The 24,610-nt window shown below is 46.0% G+C and overlaps 5 protein-coding genes across 5 annotated transcripts; 3 read left to right on the top strand and 2 right to left on the bottom strand.

Annotated features, from left to right (window-relative positions):
• Positions 1–2,475: 2,475 nt before the first annotated feature.
• Positions 2,476–2,787, bottom strand: LOC149322776 (histone H4). Its single transcript, XM_089531587.1, has one exon. The coding sequence runs from the start codon at positions 2,785–2,787 to the stop codon at positions 2,476–2,478; it is 312 nt and encodes a 103-aa protein (XP_089387713.1).
• Positions 2,788–7,469: 4,682 nt separating this feature from the next.
• On the top strand, positions 7,470–8,443 carry LOC149322775 (histone H2A type 2-C-like). Its single transcript, XM_089482945.1, has one exon. The coding sequence runs from the start codon at positions 7,498–7,500 to the stop codon at positions 7,885–7,887; it is 390 nt and encodes a 129-aa protein (XP_089339071.1). The 5' UTR covers positions 7,470–7,497; the 3' UTR covers positions 7,888–8,443.
• Positions 8,444–10,155: 1,712 nt separating this feature from the next.
• Positions 10,156–12,144, top strand: LOC149322774 (histone H3). The gene has a single exon (XM_089482933.1). It carries the CDS (start codon positions 10,229–10,231, stop codon positions 10,637–10,639), a length of 411 nt encoding a protein of 136 aa, XP_089339059.1. The 5' UTR covers positions 10,156–10,228; the 3' UTR covers positions 10,640–12,144.
• Positions 12,145–13,580: 1,436 nt separating this feature from the next.
• Positions 13,581–18,783, bottom strand: LOC149322773 (histone H2A type 2-C-like). The gene has a single exon (XM_089482923.1). The coding sequence runs from the start codon at positions 18,749–18,751 to the stop codon at positions 18,362–18,364; it is 390 nt and encodes a 129-aa protein (XP_089339049.1). The 5' UTR covers positions 18,752–18,783; the 3' UTR covers positions 13,581–18,361.
• A 4,719-nt stretch (positions 18,784–23,502) lies between these two features.
• On the top strand, positions 23,503–23,814 carry LOC149322772 (histone H4). Its single transcript, XM_089531463.1, has one exon. It carries the CDS (start codon positions 23,503–23,505, stop codon positions 23,812–23,814), a length of 312 nt encoding a protein of 103 aa, XP_089387589.1.
• Positions 23,815–24,610: the final 796 nt, after the last annotated feature.

Genomic DNA, 24,610 nt, shown 5'->3' with positions numbered 1-24,610 from the left:
TTTGACCAGGGGGCAAAGAACCCTGTGCCTGATAATTGCATGGCAAATTGAAATATGCTGGTCATCATAAACTTTATTGTACAGTGGGCCCTTGGTATCTGGTTCCAGGACCCCGCAACATCAAGTCCCATTATATACAATATAAAATGACAAAATCAAGCTTTGCTTTTTGGATTTTTAAAAAATATATATATTTTCAGTCCATGGATGGTTGAATCCGTGGACACAGAATCCATGCATATGGAGGGCCTTCACAAAATGGGGCTGGTCATGTGGGGGTTTTTTTCTCCCTATCATGCAGCTAAGCACTGAAAACATTCCTACTGAACTTCTGCTTATTAATTCAGTCAGCCCTCCTTATACACTGATATTTTATCCACGGATTCAAACATCCACAGCTTAAAAAATATTCTTAAAAAGTATAAATTCCAAATAGCAAAGCAAGATTTTCCATTTTATATAAGGGACACCATTTTGCTGTGCCGTTATATTTAATGGAACTCAAGCATCCAGATTTTGTTATCCACAGATGGTCTGGAACCAAACCCCAGCAGACCCCAAGGGCCCACTGTATTTTAAAATAAACGGATAACCCTCAGGAGAATCTGGTCACCCGCTAGTCCACCTCCAAGTATGGATTTTCTCTAAGCCCAGCCCAAAGCAGTCACCATCTCATTCCTCACCAGCAGTGAGGAAACCAGTCCGGTTCCCCCTGAAAAAAAGAAACTGTGTACTTGTCCTCCAAACATAGCGGATTAAAAAAAATATCTTAAATCAGTTGAAAAAGAGTGGGATCAACCACAAGATTAAGTAGACTGTGGGCCCGAACAGATAGGGCAAAATAAAGCTGCTTTGGGTCACTTTGGAGGCATGCTGTTTAAATGACACACGCATCTTAAGAGGCCAGAAGCTTCGCCAAAGCTGTGCTCCACTCCTTGGGACTGGAGTGTGGTTTTGGTGCGACTTTTGGACTCTTAAAACACACATGCATCATTTAAACCCGAAGCAGCTTTATTTTGGCCTGTCTGTTTAGGCCCTGTGTCTATGAAACCTTGCGCTACAAAATTCTTTCTCCCACGACATCTCCAAGAAGCGCTACAAGATTGCTTTTTTAGCCCAAGAAATACTGCAACTGGGAATAAGTGGGTGGAAATCTGATGTCTAAATAAGAGTAGAGAGGTGGAACCTCTTGGGAAGTGCCTTTGGGAGAAAGGAAATCTGTTGGGGCCTATGGCTCTGACACTGAACCCAAGAACATGTTAAAAGTACCTTTGGGAGAAAGGGAATATAAATCCAATTTTAACACAGTGAGAAATGACTAAAAAGCTACAGCAACCACCCAAACAGAAAACAGGGCTGGGCAATGCAATCTTCTTTACAGAGAAGGTAGTTAGCAGTCTTCACCCTGAATAATAAAATGCATTTAATAGAAGAACTGCAGCCAGAGATAGCTGCAGAAGGACCCGCCTTCCTGTTCTTGTAATGTAAGGCAGCATCTTGGGAGACAGAAGACCAGCGATCTCCTCCTCCAAACTACTGATCCCAGGGTCCTTTGCGCCTCGCACACAGCTGACTCTCATTGGCTGTAGGCGCCGTGACGTCAACAATGAGCAAACAAAGGACTTGACAAAGGCTGCTGGCAGCAGAAGAGACATGGTTCCTTCCTGCACAGATGATCCTCGACATTTTCTATTCCAAATTTCTGGGCAAACAATTCAATCCCATTGAAATCAAGGCTGCTTAATCCCTCCAATGTATAGAAAGCCAGAAGCTAAAATGCTAGCAGGCTATGGGCAGATGAAAGCAAATCGTCGTTTTGTGAGACCTTTCACCTCTCTCTGAGGGGTCTGGCCCCACAACAAACTACAGTTCCCAGAATTCAATAGCCTGGAGCCATAGCCGTTGAAGTGGTGCCAAACTGGATTATTTCTGCCGTGCGGATGCAGCCAAAGCTGGGGAGGGAGTGGTAATGTAGTGAGAGAGCCAGTGTGGCGTAGTAGCTTCCAGTGTCGGGACAATGGTCCAAAACGCACTGCAGGAACAATCCAGTTTCAGGCGGCTTTAACTGCCCTGGCTCAATGCTAGGGAATTCTGGGAAGTGTAGTTTTTGTGAGACATTGAGACTTCTCTGTCTGAGAGATGCCACAATAAACTACAGTTCCCAGGATAGCACTGAGCAAGGGCAGTTGAAGCAGTCTCAAAGCGGATTATTTCTTCAGTGTGTTTTGAGCCTATGACTCGGGAGACCTGGGTTCGAATCCCCAACTCAGCCATGGGAACCCACCTTGGGCAAGCCACACTCTCTCAGCCTCCTCAGGGGAAGGCAAAGGCTAAACGTCCCCTGAATCAAATCTTGCCAAATACTAACAAACGAAATGCAAGTTCAGCCTTTTGAGTGAGCCAGTGGGTGGCCCTGAAAAGGGCCTTTGGGTGTTGGTGGTGGTGACCAGGGGGGTCTTTCTTGGGGCTGGGCGTTCAGCCCCCGAAGCCGTAGAGGGTGCGGCCCTGCCTCTTGAGGGCGTAGACGACGTCCATGGCGGTGACGGTCTTGCGCTTGGCGTGCTCCGTGTAAGTGACGGCGTCGCGGATGACGTTCTCCAGGAAGACCTTGAGGACCCCCCGCGTCTCCTCGTAGATCAGCCCCGAGATCCGCTTCACGCCCCCGCGGCGGGCCAGGCGCCGGATGGCCGGCTTGGTGATCCCCTGGATGTTGTCCCGGAGCACCTTCCGGTGACGCTTGGCGCCCCCTTTGCCCAGGCCCTTCCCGCCTTTGCCTCTTCCTGACATCCTCCCGAGCTCACTTCTTCCAACAAAGCGAAGAAATGTGCTCTCGGCGCTGAGAGCGCGAGAATTTATACTCTGTGATCCGACCAGAGGGAAAACTTCGCACTGGAGGCAAAGACTCCCAGCCCCCGCTCACGATAGGATGCTGCTTACGCAGCTCTGCCAATGGAAAGCGAGGATATTTCGAAATGACCAATCAGACATCGCCTCTTGAAGCTGAAAACTTGGCGCCTTTCCTTTGTTTCCAAGTCAGCGTAAAAATAGAGATGGTGATGACGATCAAGATCAGGATGCTGGTGGCGGTCATGAGGATGATGGTTTATTTATATTATTATTGTTGTTGTTGTTTATTTATAAAGCTCTGTAAATTTCATTTTCTGTTGCCTCTCCTGTGTTTGGATATTAAACTCCTCGCACTGTACACACCGCAGGGGTGTGTGTGTTGGTGTTGTGTTGGTGCCTTCTTGTTGGAATTCATTTTTGCAAGGCTAAAAGGCAGCGTTGCCTAGTGGTTTGAGCATTGGAGTATAACTCTGGAGAGCAGGGTTCTTTGGATCCCCTGCTCAGCAAACAGTCCTCATGAAACCCATGGGGTGATCTTGGGCAAGAAGTCACACTCTCTCAGCCTTGGGGATGGTCATGGCAAACCTCCTCAGAAGAAACTTGCCAAGAAAAAAACCTGGGAGAGGGTCGCCTTGGGGTCAGAAACGACTCGAAAGCACACAGCAACAGCAGCAACAACAAGCCCAATAAAAGGAAGCCTACTCTTGGTCCAAAAATGCAACAAGAGTAAAGAATGCAGAGCCATAACCACATTAGTCTGGAAAAAGTAGTATGATCAGTATGCAAAGTGGTTATTATTATTATTATTATTATTATTTTACTTCCTTATATCCTGCCTTTCTCTCAATATAGGGGGATCTTGTAGCACCTTTGAGACCAAGAAAAAGAAGGTGATAACATGAGTTTTTGCAGACTTGAGCATCCTTCCTCAGATGCAGGGAGTGGGGAAACTGATACAAACTTGCCCATCAGGACTCTTTTTCCTCTCTTCTCATTCTGATTCCTCCCTCTTGGTACAAAATAGCAATCAGAATTACAGTACTTTGTGACATTCATAGGAAAAGGAAACTACTGACTTTTCAAGGTGCCTGCTCTGTCTCAATTCTGATTGCATTAAAAACAGGCCTAGGAGAGAACTAATGAGGTGCAGAGGTTTCTTCACAGGTCCAGGACTCCAGGGACCAGAGTTCGAATCTTGCCCTGTCCATGGAAACCCTCCTGGGGCAACCCACACTTTGAGTCTGAGAAGAAGACCATAGCAAACCTCCTCCCAATAAATCTTGCTGAGAAAATCTTGTGAGAATTTCACCTTGAGATCGCCATAAATCTCAAAACAACCTGAAGGCACACAATTATTATTATTATTATTATTATTATTATTATTATGCTTTATTTATATATAGCACTACAGCAATAATGAATGGTTCTTAGGATTGCCACCCAATAATTTTGAAAGAGAACATTGGGTCTTCCTTCCTACTTCATTAATTCAACAATAAAATTATGTTTCTATTTTAAAAATAAAATTTATTAAATATTTTTTTTAAAAACGACATACAACCATAAAACAATGACAATACAATTAACTAACATTTGACAACAACAGACAAAAAAAGATATGATTCACTTCCTGGAATGCTTTCGGATCTTTATCATAACTAAAATTCTCCTTCTAGCATCTTAATTAAACTATTTAAATTAAACTTGAACACTAATAAGATTATTTTTTTAAATTATTTTTATTAAACATTTTAAAAACATTTCTAAAAAAAGCGAAAATGCAATCAAAACCGAATATTAAACATCTACTAAATTTACATTCACATCTTTCATTATTCAATTCCATCTTTATATATTATCTCAATTTCCCTCTCTAGCAATGCTTGGTATTACAACTAATTCCTTCAAACTCTTCTTAATTTTACATTAGAGAAAAGACAGTCTAATTCTACCTTGTATAAAAGGATTAAAAATCTTTAAACTTATATTATATATATATATATATATATATATATATATATATAAATTAATCCAAGCACCGAAATGTTACCGTTAATACCCCACTGGTTAGTTATATAATTCATTATCTGCCCCCAGTCTTTTACATATTTTCCTATATTTTTATATTTAATAAGACACGTCAATTTATCTCATTCTGCCAACTCTATTAACTTTAGTAGTTTTAGTAAAATTCAGGAACTAGTGGGGGTCGGCCAGTTCTCAAACTTCCTTGCCTAAGAAAGCCCTATGAAACTCATAGGGTAGCCATAAGTAAACGGGCAACCTGAAAGCATATGCATGCACATAAACAAGCATTGTCCATTTTTGAGGGGCATTATTTTAAATTGTCATTGATTCTACTGATATTTTAGCTTTTGCATTTCTTTTAGTGATGTGAACATCTGTAACCTTTGGAAGCTACCTTGAGCAGCAAGAGTAGATCCAGCAGTGTTTTTGAGTACAAATGGAGCAGAGTGTGTGTGTGTATGTTTCTTTGAAACACAGTGTTAATATATATGCCTGCGCCCAATCCCAGCTTGTACTCTCAATTCAAACAACTCCATTGAGTCAATTGTTGAAAGATAAATCAAAAAGTACTAAAATCCCATTCAATGCCATTGGTTAAATGAATCTGCTGTAACTGAGGCTTGAAACTGAAAGAAGGCCCTGATTCCATTTTATGTGGAAGGCATAGTCAGAGGTGGTTTGGCCAGTTCCTTCCTCTGAAGTATATAACCTACAGCACCTGGTATTTCTTGGTGGTCTCTCATCCACGTTCTGTTTGCTACAGTAACATATGTGTGTGTGTGCGTGTTGTTATATATGTCTGTGTGCCGTCAATTCCTCTTTTACTTATGGAGACCCTAAGGTGAAATTATCAAAGTATTTTCTTGTTTTCTTCAGAGGGGATTGTCATTGCCATCCTCTGAGGCTGAGAGAGTGTGACTTGCCCAAGGTCACTTGGTGTGTTTAGAATCATAGAGTTGGAAGAGACCGCAAGGGCCATCCAGTCCAACCCCATTCTGTCATGCAGGAACTCTCAAAGCATCCCCGACAGATGGCCATCCAGACTCTGCTAAAAGACCTCCAAGGACGGAGACTCCACTACACTCCGAGGAAGGAGTGTGTTCCACCGTTGAACAGCCCTTACTGTCAGGAAGTTCTTCCTAATGTTCAGGTGGAATCTCTTTTCCTGTAGCTTGCATCCATTGCTCCGGGTCCTGTTCTCTGGAGCAGCAGAAAACAAGCTTGCTCCCTCCTCAATATGACATCCCTTCAAATATTTAAACAGGGCTATCATATCACCTCTTAACCTTCTTTTCTCCAGGCTAAACATCCCCAGCTCCCTAAGGCGTTCCTCAAAGGGCATGGTTTCCAGACCTTTCACTATTTTAGTTGCCCTCCTCCAGTTTCTCAATGTCCTTTTTAAGTTGTTTTGCCCAGAACTGGACACAATATTCCAGGTGGGGCCTGACCAGAGCAGAATACAGTGGCACTATTACTTCTCTTGATCTAGACACTATACTTTAATAGATGCAGCCTAAAATCGCATTGGCCTTGTTAGCTGCTGCATTGCATTGTTGACTCATGTTCAACTTGTGGTCTACTTGGACTCCTAGATCCCTTTCACACGTAGTTTCATTCAGCCAGGTGTCCCCCTTCCTATATCTATGCATTTTATTTTTCTGCCCTAAGTGCAGTACCTTACATTTCTTTGTTGAATTTCATTTTGTTAGCTTTGGCCCAGGTTTCAAGTCTATTCAGGTCTTTTGAATTTTGATCCTATCCTCAGGGGTATTAGCTACTCCTCCTAATTTGATAAGTATGCCCCCAATTCTGTCCTCCAAGTCATTGATAAAGATGTTGAATAGCACTGGGCCCAGGACAGAGGCCTGTGGGACCCCACTGGTCACTTCTCTCCAGGATGAAAAGGAGCCATTGTTGAGCACCCTTTGGGTTCGGCCAGTCAACCAGTTACAAACTGGTTAACAACAACAAAAGCAAAGTAGTGAAGGACAGGGGGTCTTGGAGATGTCTCACCCACAGAGTTGCCATGACTTAATCCACTCATGGGCAGTTAACTACAGTTATCACTTTACTAGGACCTGAATTTAATGGGACTTGAACATCCACAGATTGTGGTGCCCAGCAGATAACAAACCCCAACAGATACAAAAGACGCACTGTATTCTTGGGAGCAGAGCAGACTTTGCTGGGCCAGACTTTGTAAATCAGAACCAAAGCCTGTGCATAAATACAAAATAGGAAGCCAAATAAAGCAATAGAAAATAATTTCTCTGGGTCACAAGGCTTGCTCTCCTCTATTTAAAGGTCTTCTATGCAAAACAAGGCAGCCCGGTGTCTCCATTCCCATTGGCTGGCGTGGCCCCGGAGCCCCTCCCCCTTGCGCGCGCACATGCAAATCAAAGGCCTGTGGAACGCCCGGTTCCGATTGGAGGGTAAGCGGCTTCTCCTTTCCCCAGTTGGCCGGAAGGCGCGATTCGGCTCCTCATTGGCTGAAGCCTGACCAGCCAATCAGAATGGCCGGCGCCGAACGTTCGGAGGGTATAAAAGGAACCCCACTCACGAGGTGAGGCTTAGTGTTGCGTTGCCTTTCTGGGAGGAGGATCAGTGAGTAGCTGCAGCATCATGTCCGGCCGTGGAAAGCAGGGAGGCAAAGCGAGGGCCAAGGCCAAGTCTCGGTCCTCCAGGGCGGGCCTGCAGTTCCCGGTGGGCCGCGTGCACCGCCTCCTGCGGAAGGGCAACTACGCCGAGAGGGTGGGCGCGGGGGCCCCGGTCTACCTGGCCGCCGTCCTGGAGTACCTGACGGCCGAGATCCTGGAGCTGGCGGGGAACGCCGCCCGGGACAACAAGAAGACCCGCATCATCCCCCGGCACCTGCAGCTGGCCATCCGCAACGACGAGGAACTGAACAAGCTCCTGGGCAAAGTCACCATCGCCCAGGGAGGGGTCCTCCCCAACATCCAGGCCGTCCTCCTCCCCAAGAAGACCGAGAGCCACAAGGCCAAAGGCAAATAGGGAGTTTTTAAAAAGATACTTTTGGCTGAGAGATTTAAAAAAAAGTTGCTCCCAAACTTTTCAACCCAAAGGTTCTTTTCAGAGCCACCCACGATTTCACTTGAAAGAGCTGGATCTCTTGGGCAAAAGGAAGGGTGACCAGTTCCAAAGAGCATCCAGGAGTAGTAGCCCCGTTGCTGCCCGTGTAGCAGGCATCCAAAATCCACAGAACGATTGTAGTGTGCCTTTGGTATTCCTTGTTTTGGGCCCAGCACGCACCTCCCCCCCCCGTGGATACCAAAATCCGTGGATGCTCTAGTCCCATTATACAGTGGCATAGTAAGAGGATGTGGCGTCCCTTATATGAAGTTGCAAATCCGAAGTTTGCTTTTTGAAATTTATGTTTTTAACGAAAATTTATGTTCAAGCCATGGATAATTAAATATGGATAAGGAACCCGTGGATATGGAGGGCTTGAATGGCCAAGCCTTGCGTAGCGCCGGGCTGTGGAGTCGGTCTCCTCCTGCCTCCAACTCCGCCTCTTCCTCGGCAAGAGCAAGAAGGGAGGCTTCGCTCTTCCTCCTTCGAGTCTCCAGCCCTATTTCCAATTGGGCTGGATCTAAATTTGCCTGCCTCTATACTGCAGAAGTAAACCAGTTTGACACCACTTTAATGGGCATGGCTCCATGCTCTGGAATTCTGGGAATGGAGCACCTTAATGACACCCTTAATGTGGCGTCAAACCGGTTTACTTCTGCAGCGTGGAGGCATCTGGACTGCGTCCAGGTTAGACATCGGATCCTTTGCCTCGAAAACTTAAGCCGAGCTACAGTTGTCAACCTTTAAAGATCCTTAAAGATGGCTAAGGCAGGGATTGAACCCTGGTTTCTGGAGCCCTGGCCCTGCAAAGAAAGTGTTGAGGATCACAAGGACCTTTAAAGAGCCTCAAAGCTTTCTTTGCTGGGCCAGCCTGGCTAGTGGTTTGAGGGTTGGACCAGGGCTCTAGAAACCAGGGTTCAATTCCTGGTTTAGCCATGAAAGGCGCTGGGTGACCCTGGGCAAGTCACACTCTCTCAGCCTCAGAGGAGGCCAATGGCAAGCCTCTGGTAAAAAAAATGTGACAAGGGGTCACTGCCATCAATTGGAAACGACTTGAAGGCACAGAACAACGACAACGAGGGAGCTGGTAGTCTTGTTTTGAGACGACATAACCCTCTATGCTCAGGTGCTTTTAAGTTTATGCTCCGACGTCTTGTGCTCAGTCAGTATCGAGATGCCTTTGCAGAATGAAGAGCTATGCTGAGGGGCAAGCATTTTCTGTGGAGCATCTTTGTTGTTGTCATTGTTGTTGTGTGCCTCCAAGTCGTTTCTGATTTATGGCGACCCTAAGGAGACCCTATCCTGGAGTTTTCTTGGCCTGCTTTGTTCAGAGGTTTGCCCTTGCCGTCCCCTGAGGCTGAGAGAGTGTGACTTGCCCAAGGGGCTTCATGGATGAGCAGGGCTTTGAACCCTGGTCTCCAGAGCCCTCAAACCCCTAGGCCACGCTGCCTGGCTCAGCTGGGGCCAGTTGTTGCTGTTGTTTTCCCCGTCGGCAATTACTTTGCTGCACAAACCCGCCCAGGGCTCCAAGTTGCTTGGGAAGGAAAGCGAGGGCTTGGCGAGTTCCCATCCCCTGCCAGGCTGAGAGGCCGGGGGGTGGGCGGGGTGGTTGTGAGACTTCAAGTCCTTCCCGACACAAGGCGAGCCTATGGCGACCCTCTCACGCCGTTTTCGTGGCCAGATTTGTCTCAGAAGAGGTTCGCCATGGCCTTCCCCTGAGGCTGAGAGAGAGTGACTCGCCCAAGGTCACCCAGGGGGTTTCCAGGGCTGAGCTGGTGGTCTCCTTTAAAGTCTCAGGACAATCCTGCGAAGTAGGAGCAAAGAAAGAGAGAAGGGGGGGGGATAGATAGGACAAATGGGAGGGAGGGAGGGATGGATGGATGGATGGATGGATGGATGGATGGATAGATAGATAGATAGATAGATAGATAGATAGATAGATAGATAGATAGATAGATAGATAGATAGATAGATAGATAGATGGGATTCTCCTCCGCCCCTGAGGAGCTCCTGAAGACCATCATCCCAGGAGGGGCGGAGGAAGAGGGAGCGCCTGGCTGCCTTGTGTCCAATCCCTTCCAAGCGCGGGAAATTCAAACCCTCCCCTGGGCCGCCCCTCCGCCTGGTCCAATCAGGGCGAGGGGCTTCCTCTATAAGGGCCCTCTTGACCCTGGCGCTCCCTCACCAGTCGCTGGGCTTCGGAGGAGGAAGGCAGGCTGTTTTGGCTTCGAAGTAGCTCTCCCTGCGGCAGGCAAGGCGCCCAATGGCTCGCACCAAGCAGACGGCTCGCAAGTCGACCGGCGGCAAAGCGCCCCGCAAGCAGCTGGCGACCAAGGCGGCCCGGAAGAGCGCCCCGGCCACGGGGGGCGTCAAGAAGCCCCACCGCTACCGCCCGGGGACGGTGGCCCTGCGGGAGATCCGCCGCTATCAGAAGTCCACCGAGCTGCTGATCCGCAAGCTGCCCTTCCAGCGCCTGGTGCGGGAGATCGCCCAGGACTTCAAGACCGACCTCCGCTTCCAGAGCTCAGCCGTCATGGCGCTGCAGGAGGCCAGCGAGGCTTACCTGGTGGGGCTCTTCGAGGACACCAACCTCTGCGCCATCCACGCCAAGAGGGTCACCATCATGCCCAAGGACATCCAGCTGGCACGACGCATCCGAGGGGAGAGGGCTTAGGAACAAGGAAATCCCAACAGAACCCAAAGGCTCTTTTAAGGGCCACTCACTCCCCCGAAAGAGAGCTGCTGCTGCTGCTGCTGCTATTATGGCTGTTGCTGTTTTCTTTAACTGGAATGCTGTGTCTTGATGGAGAGTTCCTGCATGGCAGAATGGGGTTGGACTGGATGGCCCTTGTGGTCTCTTCCAGCTCTACTCTCCTATGATTTATAATGCACCTTTGCCCCCATCTTGGCCCTCAAAGCAGCAATCCAGGCATTTGCTGCTAACCCAGATGAAAACCCACCCAGCTTTAGTCAGCATGATGTGTTGCATGGCTCCTTGTGTGCTATGTAATGGTAACAAAACAAAAAATATAGTACAGCTGAAGCTTTAGTCCATCAACTATGTTGTGTATCTCCTAAACGCACACTTTGGAGGCCAACATTTCTTATGACTATATTATGCTCAGGTTTTATATTTACACTGTTTCCATGCAACTTTAGGACTGATTTAACCTTTTGGTGGCAGGAAGGAGAGGTAAATTGTTGGTTTTGGTATATCTTGCATAGAACTTTGTGAGAAACAAATATGGAGGCTTGTAGATGATGATGATTTTATTTGATGATTATTTTCTTATATCCCAACTTTCTCCCACTATAGGGACTCAAGGCAGTGGTGATGGTACTAAGAGTTTTGTTTCGTTCCAATTGTAAGTTATAGCATTGTTATCAACCTAGATTATACCAGTTTCATGTGTAGCTATGAAATGCTTAAGTTGAAGTGAGGAGGAAGCTGGCAGATTGTGCACATGGTGTAAGCATCATCCCAGACTGAGGCAAAACCATTGGATGCTCAAGCCTTATTAAATAAAATGGCATAGAAATAGTGTCACATAAAAAGACAAAATCAAGGTTTGCTATTTTGGATATGTATATACATGCTTGGGCATATGCATTATGTGTGTGTACTGTACGTACACAAACACATGCAGTCGTCCCTCTGTTTGCATGGATTTTTAATTTGCGTTCCTCACTCGCAAGGGGCAAATGGAGGGACTTAAAATGGGGGATTGCCACTATTCGAGCCAATAATAGGCCTTGAATATCTGCAACTTTGTTTCCACAGGTGCGTGTGTGTCCCAAATGGATCCCTGTGAAAACGGAGGGGGGGGGGGACTCTGTGTGTGTGTGTGTGTGTTGTATTCTCCAAACCATAGCTGATTGAATTAATGAATAGAGAGAGCTGACTGTACTACTCTCACAGGACAGGCATTTTCCTGTTAATTTTTTAGGCCCCATAATAAATTTTGTTATTTCTCTGCTGTGACCAAATAACACAGTTAAACCCCTGGGACTTTACAGGAGGAGAGCATGGGTCCTTGTCTCACACCCACAAAAATGGCCTTCTCCTGCCCTATAGGATTTTGCTATACCAGGGTTGGGAAATGTGTGACACTGAGGCTTTAGTTAGTATCACTCTGTACTGCATCTGAAGAAGAGGATTGATATCCAGAAAAGCTCATGCTAAAATAAAAACCAGTTGGTCTTAAAAGTGCTGCCATGTTTTTGTCTCTCCTTCTTCTTGATGTGACACTCCAGTTACTGTTGGAGTGCAGCCCCCAGCAGTCCTAGCCAGTGGTGAAGAATGATGGGATTTGCTGTCCAAGATCTGGAGGGCTACATCATTCCCACTCACCAAAGTGATATAGAAAGGATGATAGAATTAAGGTTGGGATTTTAAGTCTGTTTACTAAGGGCCCAGCTGAGCCTATGAACATAAAAGGATCACTCACACTGCACAAAACTGCCTTACTCCATTGTTCTGGAGTCACATTACATTGCTCTTAAAATCAGAGCAAGTTCAGCTAGTGATAGCTTATCTCTTACTGTAGCTCAGGAGCCCTTCCTGTTTTCTCCTTATCCTGTCAGGTTTGACAAGTTTGCACAAGAGCTAATATATACCATTGCTGTTGTGTGCCTCCAAGTCATTTTTTACTTATGGTGACCCTAAGGAGATCATATCATAGGGATTTCTTGGCAAGTTTCTTCAGAGGCCATTCTTCATGGCCATTGCATTCTCTAAGGCTGAGAGAGCGTGACTTGACCCAGGTCAAACAGAGGATTTTTTTTTCATGCCCAAGCAGGGAATCAAACTCTGATCTCCAGTCATAATTCAAGCCACTGTGCCACACTGGCTGCTAATATGTATTATATCTATCTATTATATATGCGGTTATTTACTCAACAATCCCAGAATGCATGCTTTGAACTCTTCCCCCAGCCCCATTTTATGTTCATTTCCTGGCCTGCAATGTAGGCTAGTTGGAGAAATCGTGGTTGTGGCAAAGTTATCCCACAGTCTTCTTAGGTCCAAAACACACTGCAGAAACAATCTAATTTGAGACTACTTTAACTGCCCTGGCTCAGTGCTAGGGAATCCTGGGAATTGTGGCACCATTGTTCTCTGACAGAGAGGTTAAGTGCTGAATAAAACTACAGTTCCCAGAATTACCTAGCACTGAGCCAGGGCAGTTAAAGCAGTTTCAAACTGGATATTTCTGCAGTGTATTTTAGACCATAGCGGTATAGGGAATATATCTAAACCAGGCCCATCTTGCTTTTAACTACAGGCAAAAGTGAGGTTCATCCAATTGAAGGTTTCTCAGCAGGCTTCTTAGGCTGAGTTCTGCAAACTGCAGAATAAATGCAATTGGACACCACTTTACCTGCCATATCATACTGCTATGAAATTCTGGGAGTTATAGTTTTGTCAGATATTTAGCCTCTGTCAGAGAGCTCTGGTGCTACAACGAACTACAAATACCAGAAATTCATAGGATGAACCCATGGCAGTTAAAAGTGGTGTCAAACAGCATTATTTCTGCAGTGCAGATCCAACCTTAGTCTGCTGCAGCTAAAAATAAAAAAACACAGCCTTGTAGCATCTTAGGTCACAACAAATTTATTATTGCATTAGGTTAGGTGAGTGAGACCTTTATTAGAATCAGCTCTTCATTCTATAAAGTAGGCAAGATTTCCAGTTCTCCAGAACTCTTCATCAGGCTAAGTGGAACAGAAAAGCATACATGTTTGGCCACTAAAGCCACTTCATCAAAAGAGTTATACATGTGTGCGCGCATGCATACATGTGTGTGAGAGAGCAAGCAAAAATATATGAACAAACCATGTAGTCAGAGGGAAATGAAAGGCAAAAAGTATATAGTGGTGATTATTAAAAGTGGCTGTTTCCTCTCTCACTCACCTGCATACACATCCATGCTTATGATACAGATAAGTAAAAGATTTTTACTGGCATCAACAGAAAACAAAACTTAAAGCAGTCCCTGATATTAGAAGGCCTCAAAAGGACTTCTCACTGGCTGAGGCTTTTGCAGAAATCTTTGATAACACATCAAGGATGAATACAAAAAAAGAAAGAAAAGGTAGCCATGTTGGTTCCATGAGAACAAAACCAGATCCACAGGTGAGTAAAAAACGTCATTAGGACCATTTCAAATGCCACAAAGTGTGCCAGGTTTCAAGTTTTCCAGAAATCTTCCTCAGGTTAGGTGGTAACCACAAAAAAAGTGGAGGCAACAAGGAGAGTTGTCCAATAATTAGGTCTCCAGTTAATCTCAGTCCCACAATGGAGGCTGCAGACTGAACAAGTCCCTAATAGATATGCAGGTACCTGGCAATGCATGCTAGGCTAGTGACTATCCATTTATAAAAGCACAAGGCTGGCTGCAACTCAGTTAGTGGGTCTCTTTATGCATATACCTGCTGCCTGGTACTTATTTCTACTTCTAATAAAGAAATAATTTGAAGCTACATAGGAAGAATGGACATAGTATGGTCTTCAAGATGGTGTCAGATGTTCAGTTCACTGCACTGATCATTATCAGTTATGTTACGTAGGCCTTGTTGGTGGATTTTTGCATTCTCTTTCCCCCTCCCTAGAGAAGGATTTCCTGCATGCGAACTCTCCTTTTTTCTCTCTCATTCAAACTAACGATGTGATTTAGTTCACCCCTTTGGGACTAGCAGATATTCTCTCTAAAGATTTCAACTGAACTGCATGTTTTCAATCTTCTTCCTCTCTCAACTTTCTTTGGAATGGATTACTTTTTTACCTGAACCATCCATTAGCTGGATTAGGATATAGCTTTTATTCATATATAGATTAAAGTCATTAGTAAACCTTTGTTTGAATTACAAGCTACTTGTGTAGTTTTTAGAGTCAGTCTCAGTTTTTAGGGAAGCATGGTTAGACAAGAGCATGTTTCTGCTACTCTGCTAATGTAAAGCTAAACCCTAACAGCTTTAGCTTTGGTATTTTTGATATTTAAATATTTTGTTTCCTTTGGAAAGGCTGAAACTTAGGAAACTTAAATTATCCCACAGACCTGACTGTACTGGCTGTGACAATGCATGGAGGGCCATACTTTGCCCATGGCAGCCCATGATACAAAGCAAATCATTCCAAGAACCTCAGAAAGAGATGGAGGAGAAGCAAAGTGACCAGAAGCAAAGGAGAACAAAGCCTCTGTATCTCTCTCTTGTTCAAGAAAGTAAAAGGTTGACTGGCATAGCATCCCTACCCACTGCCCACCTGAAGATTAGTCATGGACCTATGCGTCTTTCACCCACCCAACTGAATCCAACCTTCATTGCTACTTCTCACCCAGCTGCTCATTCCTATCACCAACTTTCTAGCAGACAAAATTCCTTTTTACTGTTATTGATCTGAACATGGTTTGTTGGTTGTGTGTGCATGCCTTCAGATTTATATTTTGGATGCTTGGATAGGAGACCACCAATGAAAACTGGGTGCTGTAGACTATATTTCAGGGAAAGGAGCCGGCAGAACTACCATTGAGTATTCCTTGCCTAAGAGTGCATCTACACTGTAGAACTAATGCAGTTTGGCACCACTTTAACCACCAAGGTGCCATCCTACAGAAGTGTGGGATATGTAGTTTTGTGAGATTCCAGCCCTCTTTGGCAGACAAAGACTTGTAAAACTACAAATCCCAGCATTGCATAGGATGGAACGACAACAGTTAAAAGGTTATCCAACTGTGTTATTTGTACAGTGTATATGCACCCTAAGATGACCCTGTGAAATGTATGGGGTTACCATAAGTTAACAGGCAACTTGAAGGCACATACATAAATACATAGTCCTCATTTATTCTGACTATAGATTGTTTTTGCTTATGAAAGGTATATGCTTAGAAGGTCTATGCTTGTGCTGAGTAAATTATGCTTACTGCCCATGTTGTTCTTTCCAATAATTCCCATTGGGAGTGTTTGGGCAAAGTCAGTTCAGGGTTTACTTGCTGCATAGAATCAAAACTAAACAGCCTGTTCAAGCAGGAGCAGAGGAATCCTGTAGGGCTGCCTTGAACTCATCAATGCAGATTAAACAGACAAGAGCAATCCTGCCCTTCAGGAGACTGCTATGTCCTTCCTCAAACACTCCTCCATTCTCATATTCATGCAATTTTTAAAAACTTTTTGATCACATCAGCCTTCAGAAATCCCTTCCAGCCTGGATGACTCTGGGCTGTAGATGGTGAGGAAAGGCCACTTTTTAGAAAAGCCTACAGCCTATCATTTTAAAATTCACCTTTATTTTAGCATTCACCTCTCAGGGGTTGGTTTGTTCTGTTTGTTTTGTGAAGGCCCTTTTCTAGATTAGCAGCAGCTCCTGGAAAAAGATGAAAGGGGAGTCTATCCTGCCTTCCTAAAGACCTCATTGTGCTGTTGCTTTGTCACAAAGGAATGGCTTGACTTCCTTTCCTTAGAGCTGACTCAAGACTTAGACATTTCTGTGGTGTATCTGTCCTAGCAATGGTGATTTAAGGAGTGGCAAGGCACCATCATTGTGGAGGGTGGATCAGACAGCAAAAACCCGTGGTTTTTTTCACACAACATAATTATAGTGCTATGAATCCACTTAGGGACTTTTCTTCTCCAAATATTTTCCCCAAACACCAAAAAAGACCCATGCCCTAAATGGTGGGAAAGAGGAAGACATCCTGCTCTTATTTGTCGCTTGAGAGCCTGATCTTCCCGGTTATTATCTGTCCAGACTTTTAGAGAACTTTAATTAAAGATTAAACAGATTACGTAGGTGGATTGTGGATGAAATATTTTCTTCCATGCTCAGGTTTTATTTTTGGTGTTGAGCAGAGGCGTGAAACTGAACCCCAGCCAGTTCATGGTCCATAAGATCCACCAGACCCATCAAGCCTGAGAAGAGGGATAGGAATGTGGGATTTGTAGTCCAAAACATCTGGAAAGCTAGAAGTCCAGCCTTACAGCCTCGGTCTAGAATTTGGAGAGAATTTTCCTGCCTGGTCCTATTAAACATGCTTTATACCTGAGGGTCCCAAAGACAAGTTTGGAGGTGCAAATTGCTTTTGGTACCATTTGGCCCATGATGACAAGCAACTGGGTCTACCCAAGGCCACCCAAAGTCACACGTATCTTCTCATGTGACGTTGAAGGCTTTCATGGCCGGCATCCATAGTTTTTGTGGGTTTTTTGGGCTATGTGACCATGTTCCAGAAGAGTTTATTCCTGACGTATCGCCTGCATCTGTGACTGGCATCTTCAGAGAATACTGGTATGGAAAAGAGTTTGGGGTATGTGTGTGCATATATACTGTGTGTGTATGTACAGTGTATATACTGTGAGACCCTGAGTACTGAATAACTTTGGAGAAGGCCAACCGTATCTTTTACTCCTTCTCTTCCACTGACTTGAGTTGGAGCAATATAATAACTAGTTGTCTGTGGTTTAGTATCCTAGCTTCCTTTAGGTCTAATCTGGAGGCATGCTACTAAGTAACCATTTTTAAAAAGACAGATACAAAGAAACACAGCCAAGATCTGGCTCCAAAGCATCCCCAACCTAGTGCCACTTTAGGATCTGTTTGCAAAAGGATCTTGTGACACCTTTGAGACCAAGGTCCAGCACACACTGCAGCAATAACCCAGTTTGAGAACACTTGGCTCAGTGCTAGGGAATTCTGGGAACTGTAGCTTTGTGAGACATTTACCTTTTCTGTGCCACAATAAACTGCAGTCTTCAGGATTCCCTAGCACTTAGCCAAGGCAGTTAAAGCGGTCTCAAACTGGATTATTGCTGCAGCATGTTTGGGACCCAACTGTATGAGAGCTGGTGCCATGAGCTTTCTTAGACATGAGCCTCCTTCCTCAGACGCATGAAATGGAGTCCAAAGAGAGGCCTATGGTTTGTTTTGCCAGATCTATGGTGTGTCTTTGGACACTCCACTCCACCTAATGCATCTGAAGAAGGAGGCTCAAGTCTAACGATGCCCCTGGACTCTCTCTGGACTGTCCAGTGTCAATCATGCATCTAAGGAAGTAGGTTCCAGTCTTCAAAAGCCAATGCCACCAGCTTCTTTCAGTTAGTCCTAAACGAGCTACAAAATCCTTTTAATAGCCCATCTGTTTAATTGGTGTTTTAGGGAAGGGAAGGAATAACTGGGATACAGTGGATTCTTTAAAATGTAAGCCTATTGATTATTATCATTATCATTATTAGTGCATTTACCTGACTAGCCCAGCTAGGCCTCTGAATTCTGACATTGGAGAAGTGCCTAAAAGTAAGCCACCGAGAGAGCGATGGCCAGCTCTTCCCTTGGAAGCCGTGGGGGGCTCTGAAAAGAGCCGTTGGGTTTCGGGGCCGAGGGAGTTGGCCAGCCGCCTCACTTGCCTTTGGCCTTGTGGCTCTCGGTCTTCTTGGGGAGGAGGACGGCCTGGATGTTGGGGAGGACCCCTCCCTGGGCGATGGTGACTTTGCCCAGGAGCTTGTTCAGTTCCTCGTCGTTGCGGATGGCCAGCTGCAGGTGCCGGGGGATGATGCGGGTCTTCTTGTTGTCCCGGGCGGCGTTCCCCGCCAGCTCCAGGATCTCGGCCGTCAGGTACTCCAGGACGGCGGCCAGGTAGACCGGGGCCCCCGCGCCCACCCTCTCGGCGTAGTTGCCCTTCCGCAGGAGGCGGTGCACGCGGCCCACCGGGAACTGCAGGCCCGCCCTGGAGGACCGAGACTTGGCCTTGGCCCTCGCTTTGCCTCCCTGCTTCCCGCGGCCGGACATTTTCCTTTTCCTCCCCCTTCACTGAGGCGAGATCCTCCAACTCAGAAAGTCAGCGAACTATGGAGAAACCAACACTCAGGGGGCCTTTTATATCTTCCCAGCGGCTCCGAAAGCGACGCCTCTGATTGGCCGTGGCATTGTGACGTCACAACGGCCCAATGGAACGCAGAGACTCTTGAAGCTGTCCAACCGGAGGAAGAGAGAACGCTGCCCTCCTTTTGAAACTAGGGAAGCCCCAGGGTTTTCATTTGCATATGCACGCGCATCCGGAATGGGCTGCAAAGCCCCCCCCCCCGGCAGTTGTAAAACTAGAGAGGGTTTTCCTTTTAAATACTGCTTGCAAGGGTTCATCTGCACTGAAGAAATAATGTAGCTTGTTACAGCAATTTAACTGCCATGCCTCTATCCTACCGAGTCCTGGCATCTGTAGTTCTTTGTGAGGCACCAGCCCCCTTTGGCAAAGAAAGGTTGTAAAGACCTTGTAAAACTACAGATCCCAGGATGCCACAGGATGGAACTATAGCGCTTTAAGTGGTGCCCAACTGTACTATTTCTACACTGTAGATGTGCCCTAATATGACTGACCCAAACAGTGGGTTGGGTTCGTATGTAGAGAGATTTTGTAGCACTTTTGATACTCAATGAAAGAAGTAGGCAGCATGAGCTTTCATAGACTTTAGTCCACTTCCTCAGATGCATATGGATCGGGTTGTTGTTGTTGGGCGATAGATTTGGGGGGAAAGTGTTGCCATTAAAAATTGCAAGCTACCTTTAAGTCCACAAGGTTTCCATGACTATGCCTTTCTGCTTGGCAGGGTCCTTGTGGTCCCTTCCAACTCTGATTCTGTGTCCCTTCAAATTAACTCTAGCTTAATGCAAGGCTATCTTAAGGGTTCGGCAGGATTTCCTCAGAGAGTGCATGCCCTTGCTTTCCTCTGAGGCTGAGAGAATGTGACTTGCCCAGAGTTGGCCAATGGATTTCCAGGACTCAACACAGATCCAAACTCAGTTCTCCTAGACCCCTTGTAAACACTTGAGTTTTCTTGGCAATGGTTACTCAGAAAAAATTTGGAATTACCTCCCTCTGAGGCTGAGAGAATTTGTCTTGCCTAAGGTCTCTCATTGGCTTTTCATTGTGTAGTAGATGACAAACCCTGGTTTCCCCAAAGCCTCAAGCCACTACACCACACTGCCCCTACCAAAATAGTAGAGGTGTTCAGTGGCGATTTCCCATTGCCTTCCTCTTTGGCTGAGAAAGTGTCACCTCCCCAAGGCCTCCCAGTAAGGTTTCCATGGCTGAGCAGGAATTCGAACCTGGGTCTCTCAGAGTTCTAATGCAGTGGTCCCCAAATTGTACCCTTTACAGGGTTTTGGAGTTCGGCTCCCAGAATCCTAGACTGTTGGCCAACATGGCTGAGGCTTCTGGGAGCTGAAGTCCAAAATCTCTTAAAGGGCACAGTTTGGAGACCACTGTGATCCAACATTCAGACCACTACACCACACCTGTACACTAGACCACAGAGGTAACATATACTACCAACGAGAACTATTTTGGATTGCATATGTTGCATATGTGGCCTTTCCCCCATTTTTCATCCTAACAACAACCTTGTGAGGTGGGTCAGCCTGAGTTGGCCCAAAGTCACCCAGTGAATTTTTATGGCTAAGGAGGGATACACTTTATCCCCCAGCTCTGTAGTTAGATCTCAGAGTCCCACTGAACTAGGGGCAGATAGCATTAGTTTACATTCTTGTCTTTGTGTGCCTTCCGGTTGTTTCTGACTTGACAACCCTAAAGAGGTCCTATCAAGTTCTTTTTTGAACAAGGTTTATTCAGAGTTGGTTTGCCTTTTGCCTTCCTCTGAAGAGGAAAGAATGTGACTTGCCCAAGGAATTGCCCATGGCCAAACAAGGACTGAAACCTTGGTCTCCCAGAATCATACCCATGCTCAAAAACCATTACACCACGCTGATTCCTCATCAGTTCACATTACAGTTGAGTAACATCACTTCCATATCCTTTCAATTGGGGCAATCAGGGCAACTGGGAATACCGATTCTTCTTGTCCCTGGCCGAATGTGAGGACACATGCATCTTAAGAGGCCAGAAGCTGCACCAAAGCTGTGCTCCAGTCCTTAGGACTGGAGCATGGCTTTGGCGTGGCTTCCAGCCTCTTAGGACGCATGCATCACTAAAACAGCATACCTCCAAAGTGACCTGAAGCAGCTTTCTTTTGGCCTGTCTGTTTTTTGTTTGCCAGAAGAAGTATAACAGAAAAAGGAGGAAGACAGCAGGGAATTCTAGAGTCTGGGAGCATTCGCTCTGTTTTCACCACCAGTTCTGCCTCTGAGGATGACAGGGCCAAGTGATGGGCATCCCCTGAACATCACAAAGCCTGGGTTGCCTTGCATTAGATAGTAATATCCTTTATTCTGAAGCCAATTGATAATAGAGCTGCATTCTGATTTGAGCCTAGAAACAGACTGGTAACTAATGAAGCTGTTGCAACAGTAGAGTCACATTCATCTTCTATGTCGCCTGAGTCAATTATCTAGTCACAGCATCATGAGCAAGGGGATGTTATCTGAAGAATTTAGTTCAAAAGAAGGGGTGGGAAGCATGTGGCCCGCTGGATGTTGCTGCACTATAACTCCTAGCATGACTTACTATTGTGGCTAGGGATGATGAGAGTTGTAGTCCAACAACTGGAAGGCCACTCAGTCCCCCCCCCCCACACACACACACACATTGGTTAAAAGGATCAAAAATATTGGCAAAGATGGCTTGGTGAGAACCAAGAATAGCACTGCCTTTCAGAGAAGGGATGACACTGAATGAGATGGGCCACTTATACAGAAGTTTTCATACACCTGGGAAGACCTAAGCCAGCACACATGGTTCAGATAATTTTCAACAGATATTTTCTAAAGGCTCTCATTATTTCTGTGGTGCTTCAAAAAAGTGGCTATTTCAGAGCCAGCACTGCAAAGTTTGATCTTATGATTCCTAGATTTAGCACTTATTTGGGGTCTGTTTTAGTTTTTATTGCCCTTGAAATATTACCTATGAACTTGTTAGAAGATATTACTGAAAGAACGCTTGTCACTTCATAAAGTGATTTTATCCACTTTTGTTTGATAATGAACTCTCTATTTAACAGTTTAGTGTAGAACCAACTCCCCCTCCCCACCAAAAATCACCCCTCTATATACTTTTCTGCTTTGATTTTATTCCCCCATCCCCTTCACTATTATATTGATGGGCTTGGGTTTCATAACAAGTAGTTAGTTGGACTGGTGTTTGAGGCCAAAGGAAGAGGTCTAAAAATGACTGGATTTTCAGTTATAGATTTAACACATAGTTTCCTTTACCAGGAAGGGACAGAAGGGAGATTTGTTTCTACTGGTGGGTCTCTTGATGGTTTTCAATAAGTGGCAATGGTTTCTGTTTTCCACAAACGTTTTTTAAAAGAAAGAAAGAGAACGGGATTAAACAAAATTTAGTGTTCAGATCCTCTCAGATGGAGTGACTCATTCACCAATCATCCACTTCTTTCTTTCCGGCTCACTAGACATACACATATAGTGCTGGTTTTCAAAAATGGCTGAGGAGAGTGTCTCCAAAATCATTACTGACTTATAGCAACCCTTTTATTGTTGTTGTTCTTGTTGTGTACCTAAAATTCATTTCTGGTAAACCAATCAAGGCATTTTCGTGGCAAGCTTTGTTCAGAGGGGGTTTGTCTTTGCCTCTTGGTGAGGCTGAGAGAGTGTGATTTGCCCAAAACTACCCAGTGGGTTCAATGACTGAAGTCCAAAACAAACTGCAGAAATAATCCAGTTTGAGACCCTGCTAGGAAATTCTGGGAGGTGTAGTTTATTAGGGCACCAGAGCTCTCTGACAGAGAAGGCAAAATGTCTCACAGAACTACAGTTCCCAGAATTCTCTGGCATCAAAACAAGGCAGATAGAGTGGTCTCAAAGTGGATTATTTCCACAGTGTGTTTTGGACCTGAATGAGGATTCAAACCTTGGTCTCCAGAGTCCTGGTAAACACCTGAACACCACGCTGGCTTCAATAGCTGGCTTCAGTAGCAACCCTTATCATAGTAGGGGTTTCTTGGCAAGTTCGGAGGAGGTTTGCCATTGCTTTCTTCAAAGGCTGAGAGTGTTGCCTAAGGTCCCCCAGTGGATTTCCCCGACTGAGCGAAGATTTGAACTCTGCTCTCTTGGATTCCTAGTCCAATGTTCAGACCTCTCCGACTCTGATCCAAAATTGCACCTTTCAATTCGTCGTCTATAGGGAGGCAGACAGAGAGAGATATAATATACAGCCTCATAACCCTTTTCCCACCCTGTTTCTCTTGGTCCTAACCTTCGAATACAGACTGCTTGACCTTTACAGCGACAAAAAGGAAGAGGAGGAGGAAGCACGGAAATGTCTTGCATAAAGGAATTCTTCTTGAAACGCAGAAAGGCGGCAAGGCGTCCTCTTCCAGTTGAACAGCAGCACCCGCTTTCCTATTGGCTGCTTCGAAACGTCTCTGCACCTCATTGGCGAAGTCCAAACAGCATGGAGCTGGCGCGGAGGAGGGATCCGATTGTGACGTCAGCGTCGCAGGCTGGCAGAGAGGGCCGGGCGAATGGGTTGCTTCAGTTTTCTCTCTGGTCGGGTAACAGGCAATATAATAGCCGGCGCCGAGGCACAGCGTTTGTTCGGAGGGAGGAAGAGGTTCGTAAAGGTTGCAGCTATGTCAGGACGAGGCAAAGGCGGGAAGGGCCTGGGCAAAGGGGGCGCCAAGCGTCACCGGAAGGTGCTCCGGGACAACATCCAGGGGATCACCAAGCCGGCCATCCGGCGCCTGGCCCGCCGCGGGGGCGTGAAGCGGATCTCGGGGCTGATCTACGAGGAGACGCGGGGGGTCCTCAAGGTCTTCCTGGAGAACGTCATCCGCGACGCCGTCACTTACACGGAGCACGCCAAGCGCAAGACCGTCACCGCCATGGACGTCGTCTACGCCCTCAAGAGGCAGGGCCGCACCCTCTACGGCTTCGGGGGCTGAACGCCCAGCCCCAAGAAAGACCCCCCTGGTCACCACCACCAACACCCAAAGGCCCTTTTCAGGGCCACCCACTTTTTCAGTAAAGAGCTGCATTGGCTGCTGTATGTATGCATGAGATTGATCTGAGTGTTAGGCTAGGACTCTGCAGGCTCCTTGCCCAACTCGGCCACTAAAAGCCCACGATGGATTCATGTTTCAGGACCTACATTAAAAGCTGCTGCTGCTGCTGCTGCTGCTGCTGCTGCTGCTGCTGCTGGTTGTGTGCCTTCCAAGTCCTTGCCGACTTAAGGCGAGCCTGTGAGTTCAGTGGCTCTGGAAACCAGGGTTTGAATTCCTTTCCCAGCCATAGAAAGCCACCTGGGGCAAATCACACTCTCAGCCTCAGGGGAAGACAGTGGCAAACCTCCTCTGAGCAAATCTTGTCAGGATAGGTTTGCCTTTTTTGTGCCTTCAAGTCGTTTCTGATTTATGGCAACCCCTCTCCTGGGTATTCTTAACAAGGTTTATTCAGAAGGGGTCTGAGGCTGAGAGAATGTGCCTTGCCCAAGGTCACCCAGATTTTTTTTTTGGGGGGGGGTGTTATGGCCAAGATAGGAGTTGAACCCTGGCCTCCAGAGCTGCAGTCCAGCATCCAAACCACTCTGTCATGCTGGCTCCTCTGACCAGGGGCAAGCAAAATGCACAAAAGACAATTTGCTCTCCATACCCACAGATTCTGCATCCACAGACTCAACCATTCACTGCTTAAATGTTCTTTAATATATATGTGTGAGTGTGTGTGCTTTCTGAAAGCAAA

The sequence above is a fragment of the Sceloporus occidentalis genome, unplaced genomic scaffold (assembly GCF_023333645.1).
Source record: "Sceloporus occidentalis isolate IW3139 unplaced genomic scaffold, rSceOcc1.0.p SCAF_1, whole genome shotgun sequence".
NCBI classification, from domain to species: domain Eukaryota; kingdom Metazoa; phylum Chordata; class Lepidosauria; order Squamata; family Phrynosomatidae; genus Sceloporus; species Sceloporus occidentalis.
This window is presented reverse-complemented; position numbering and strand designations above follow the sequence as displayed.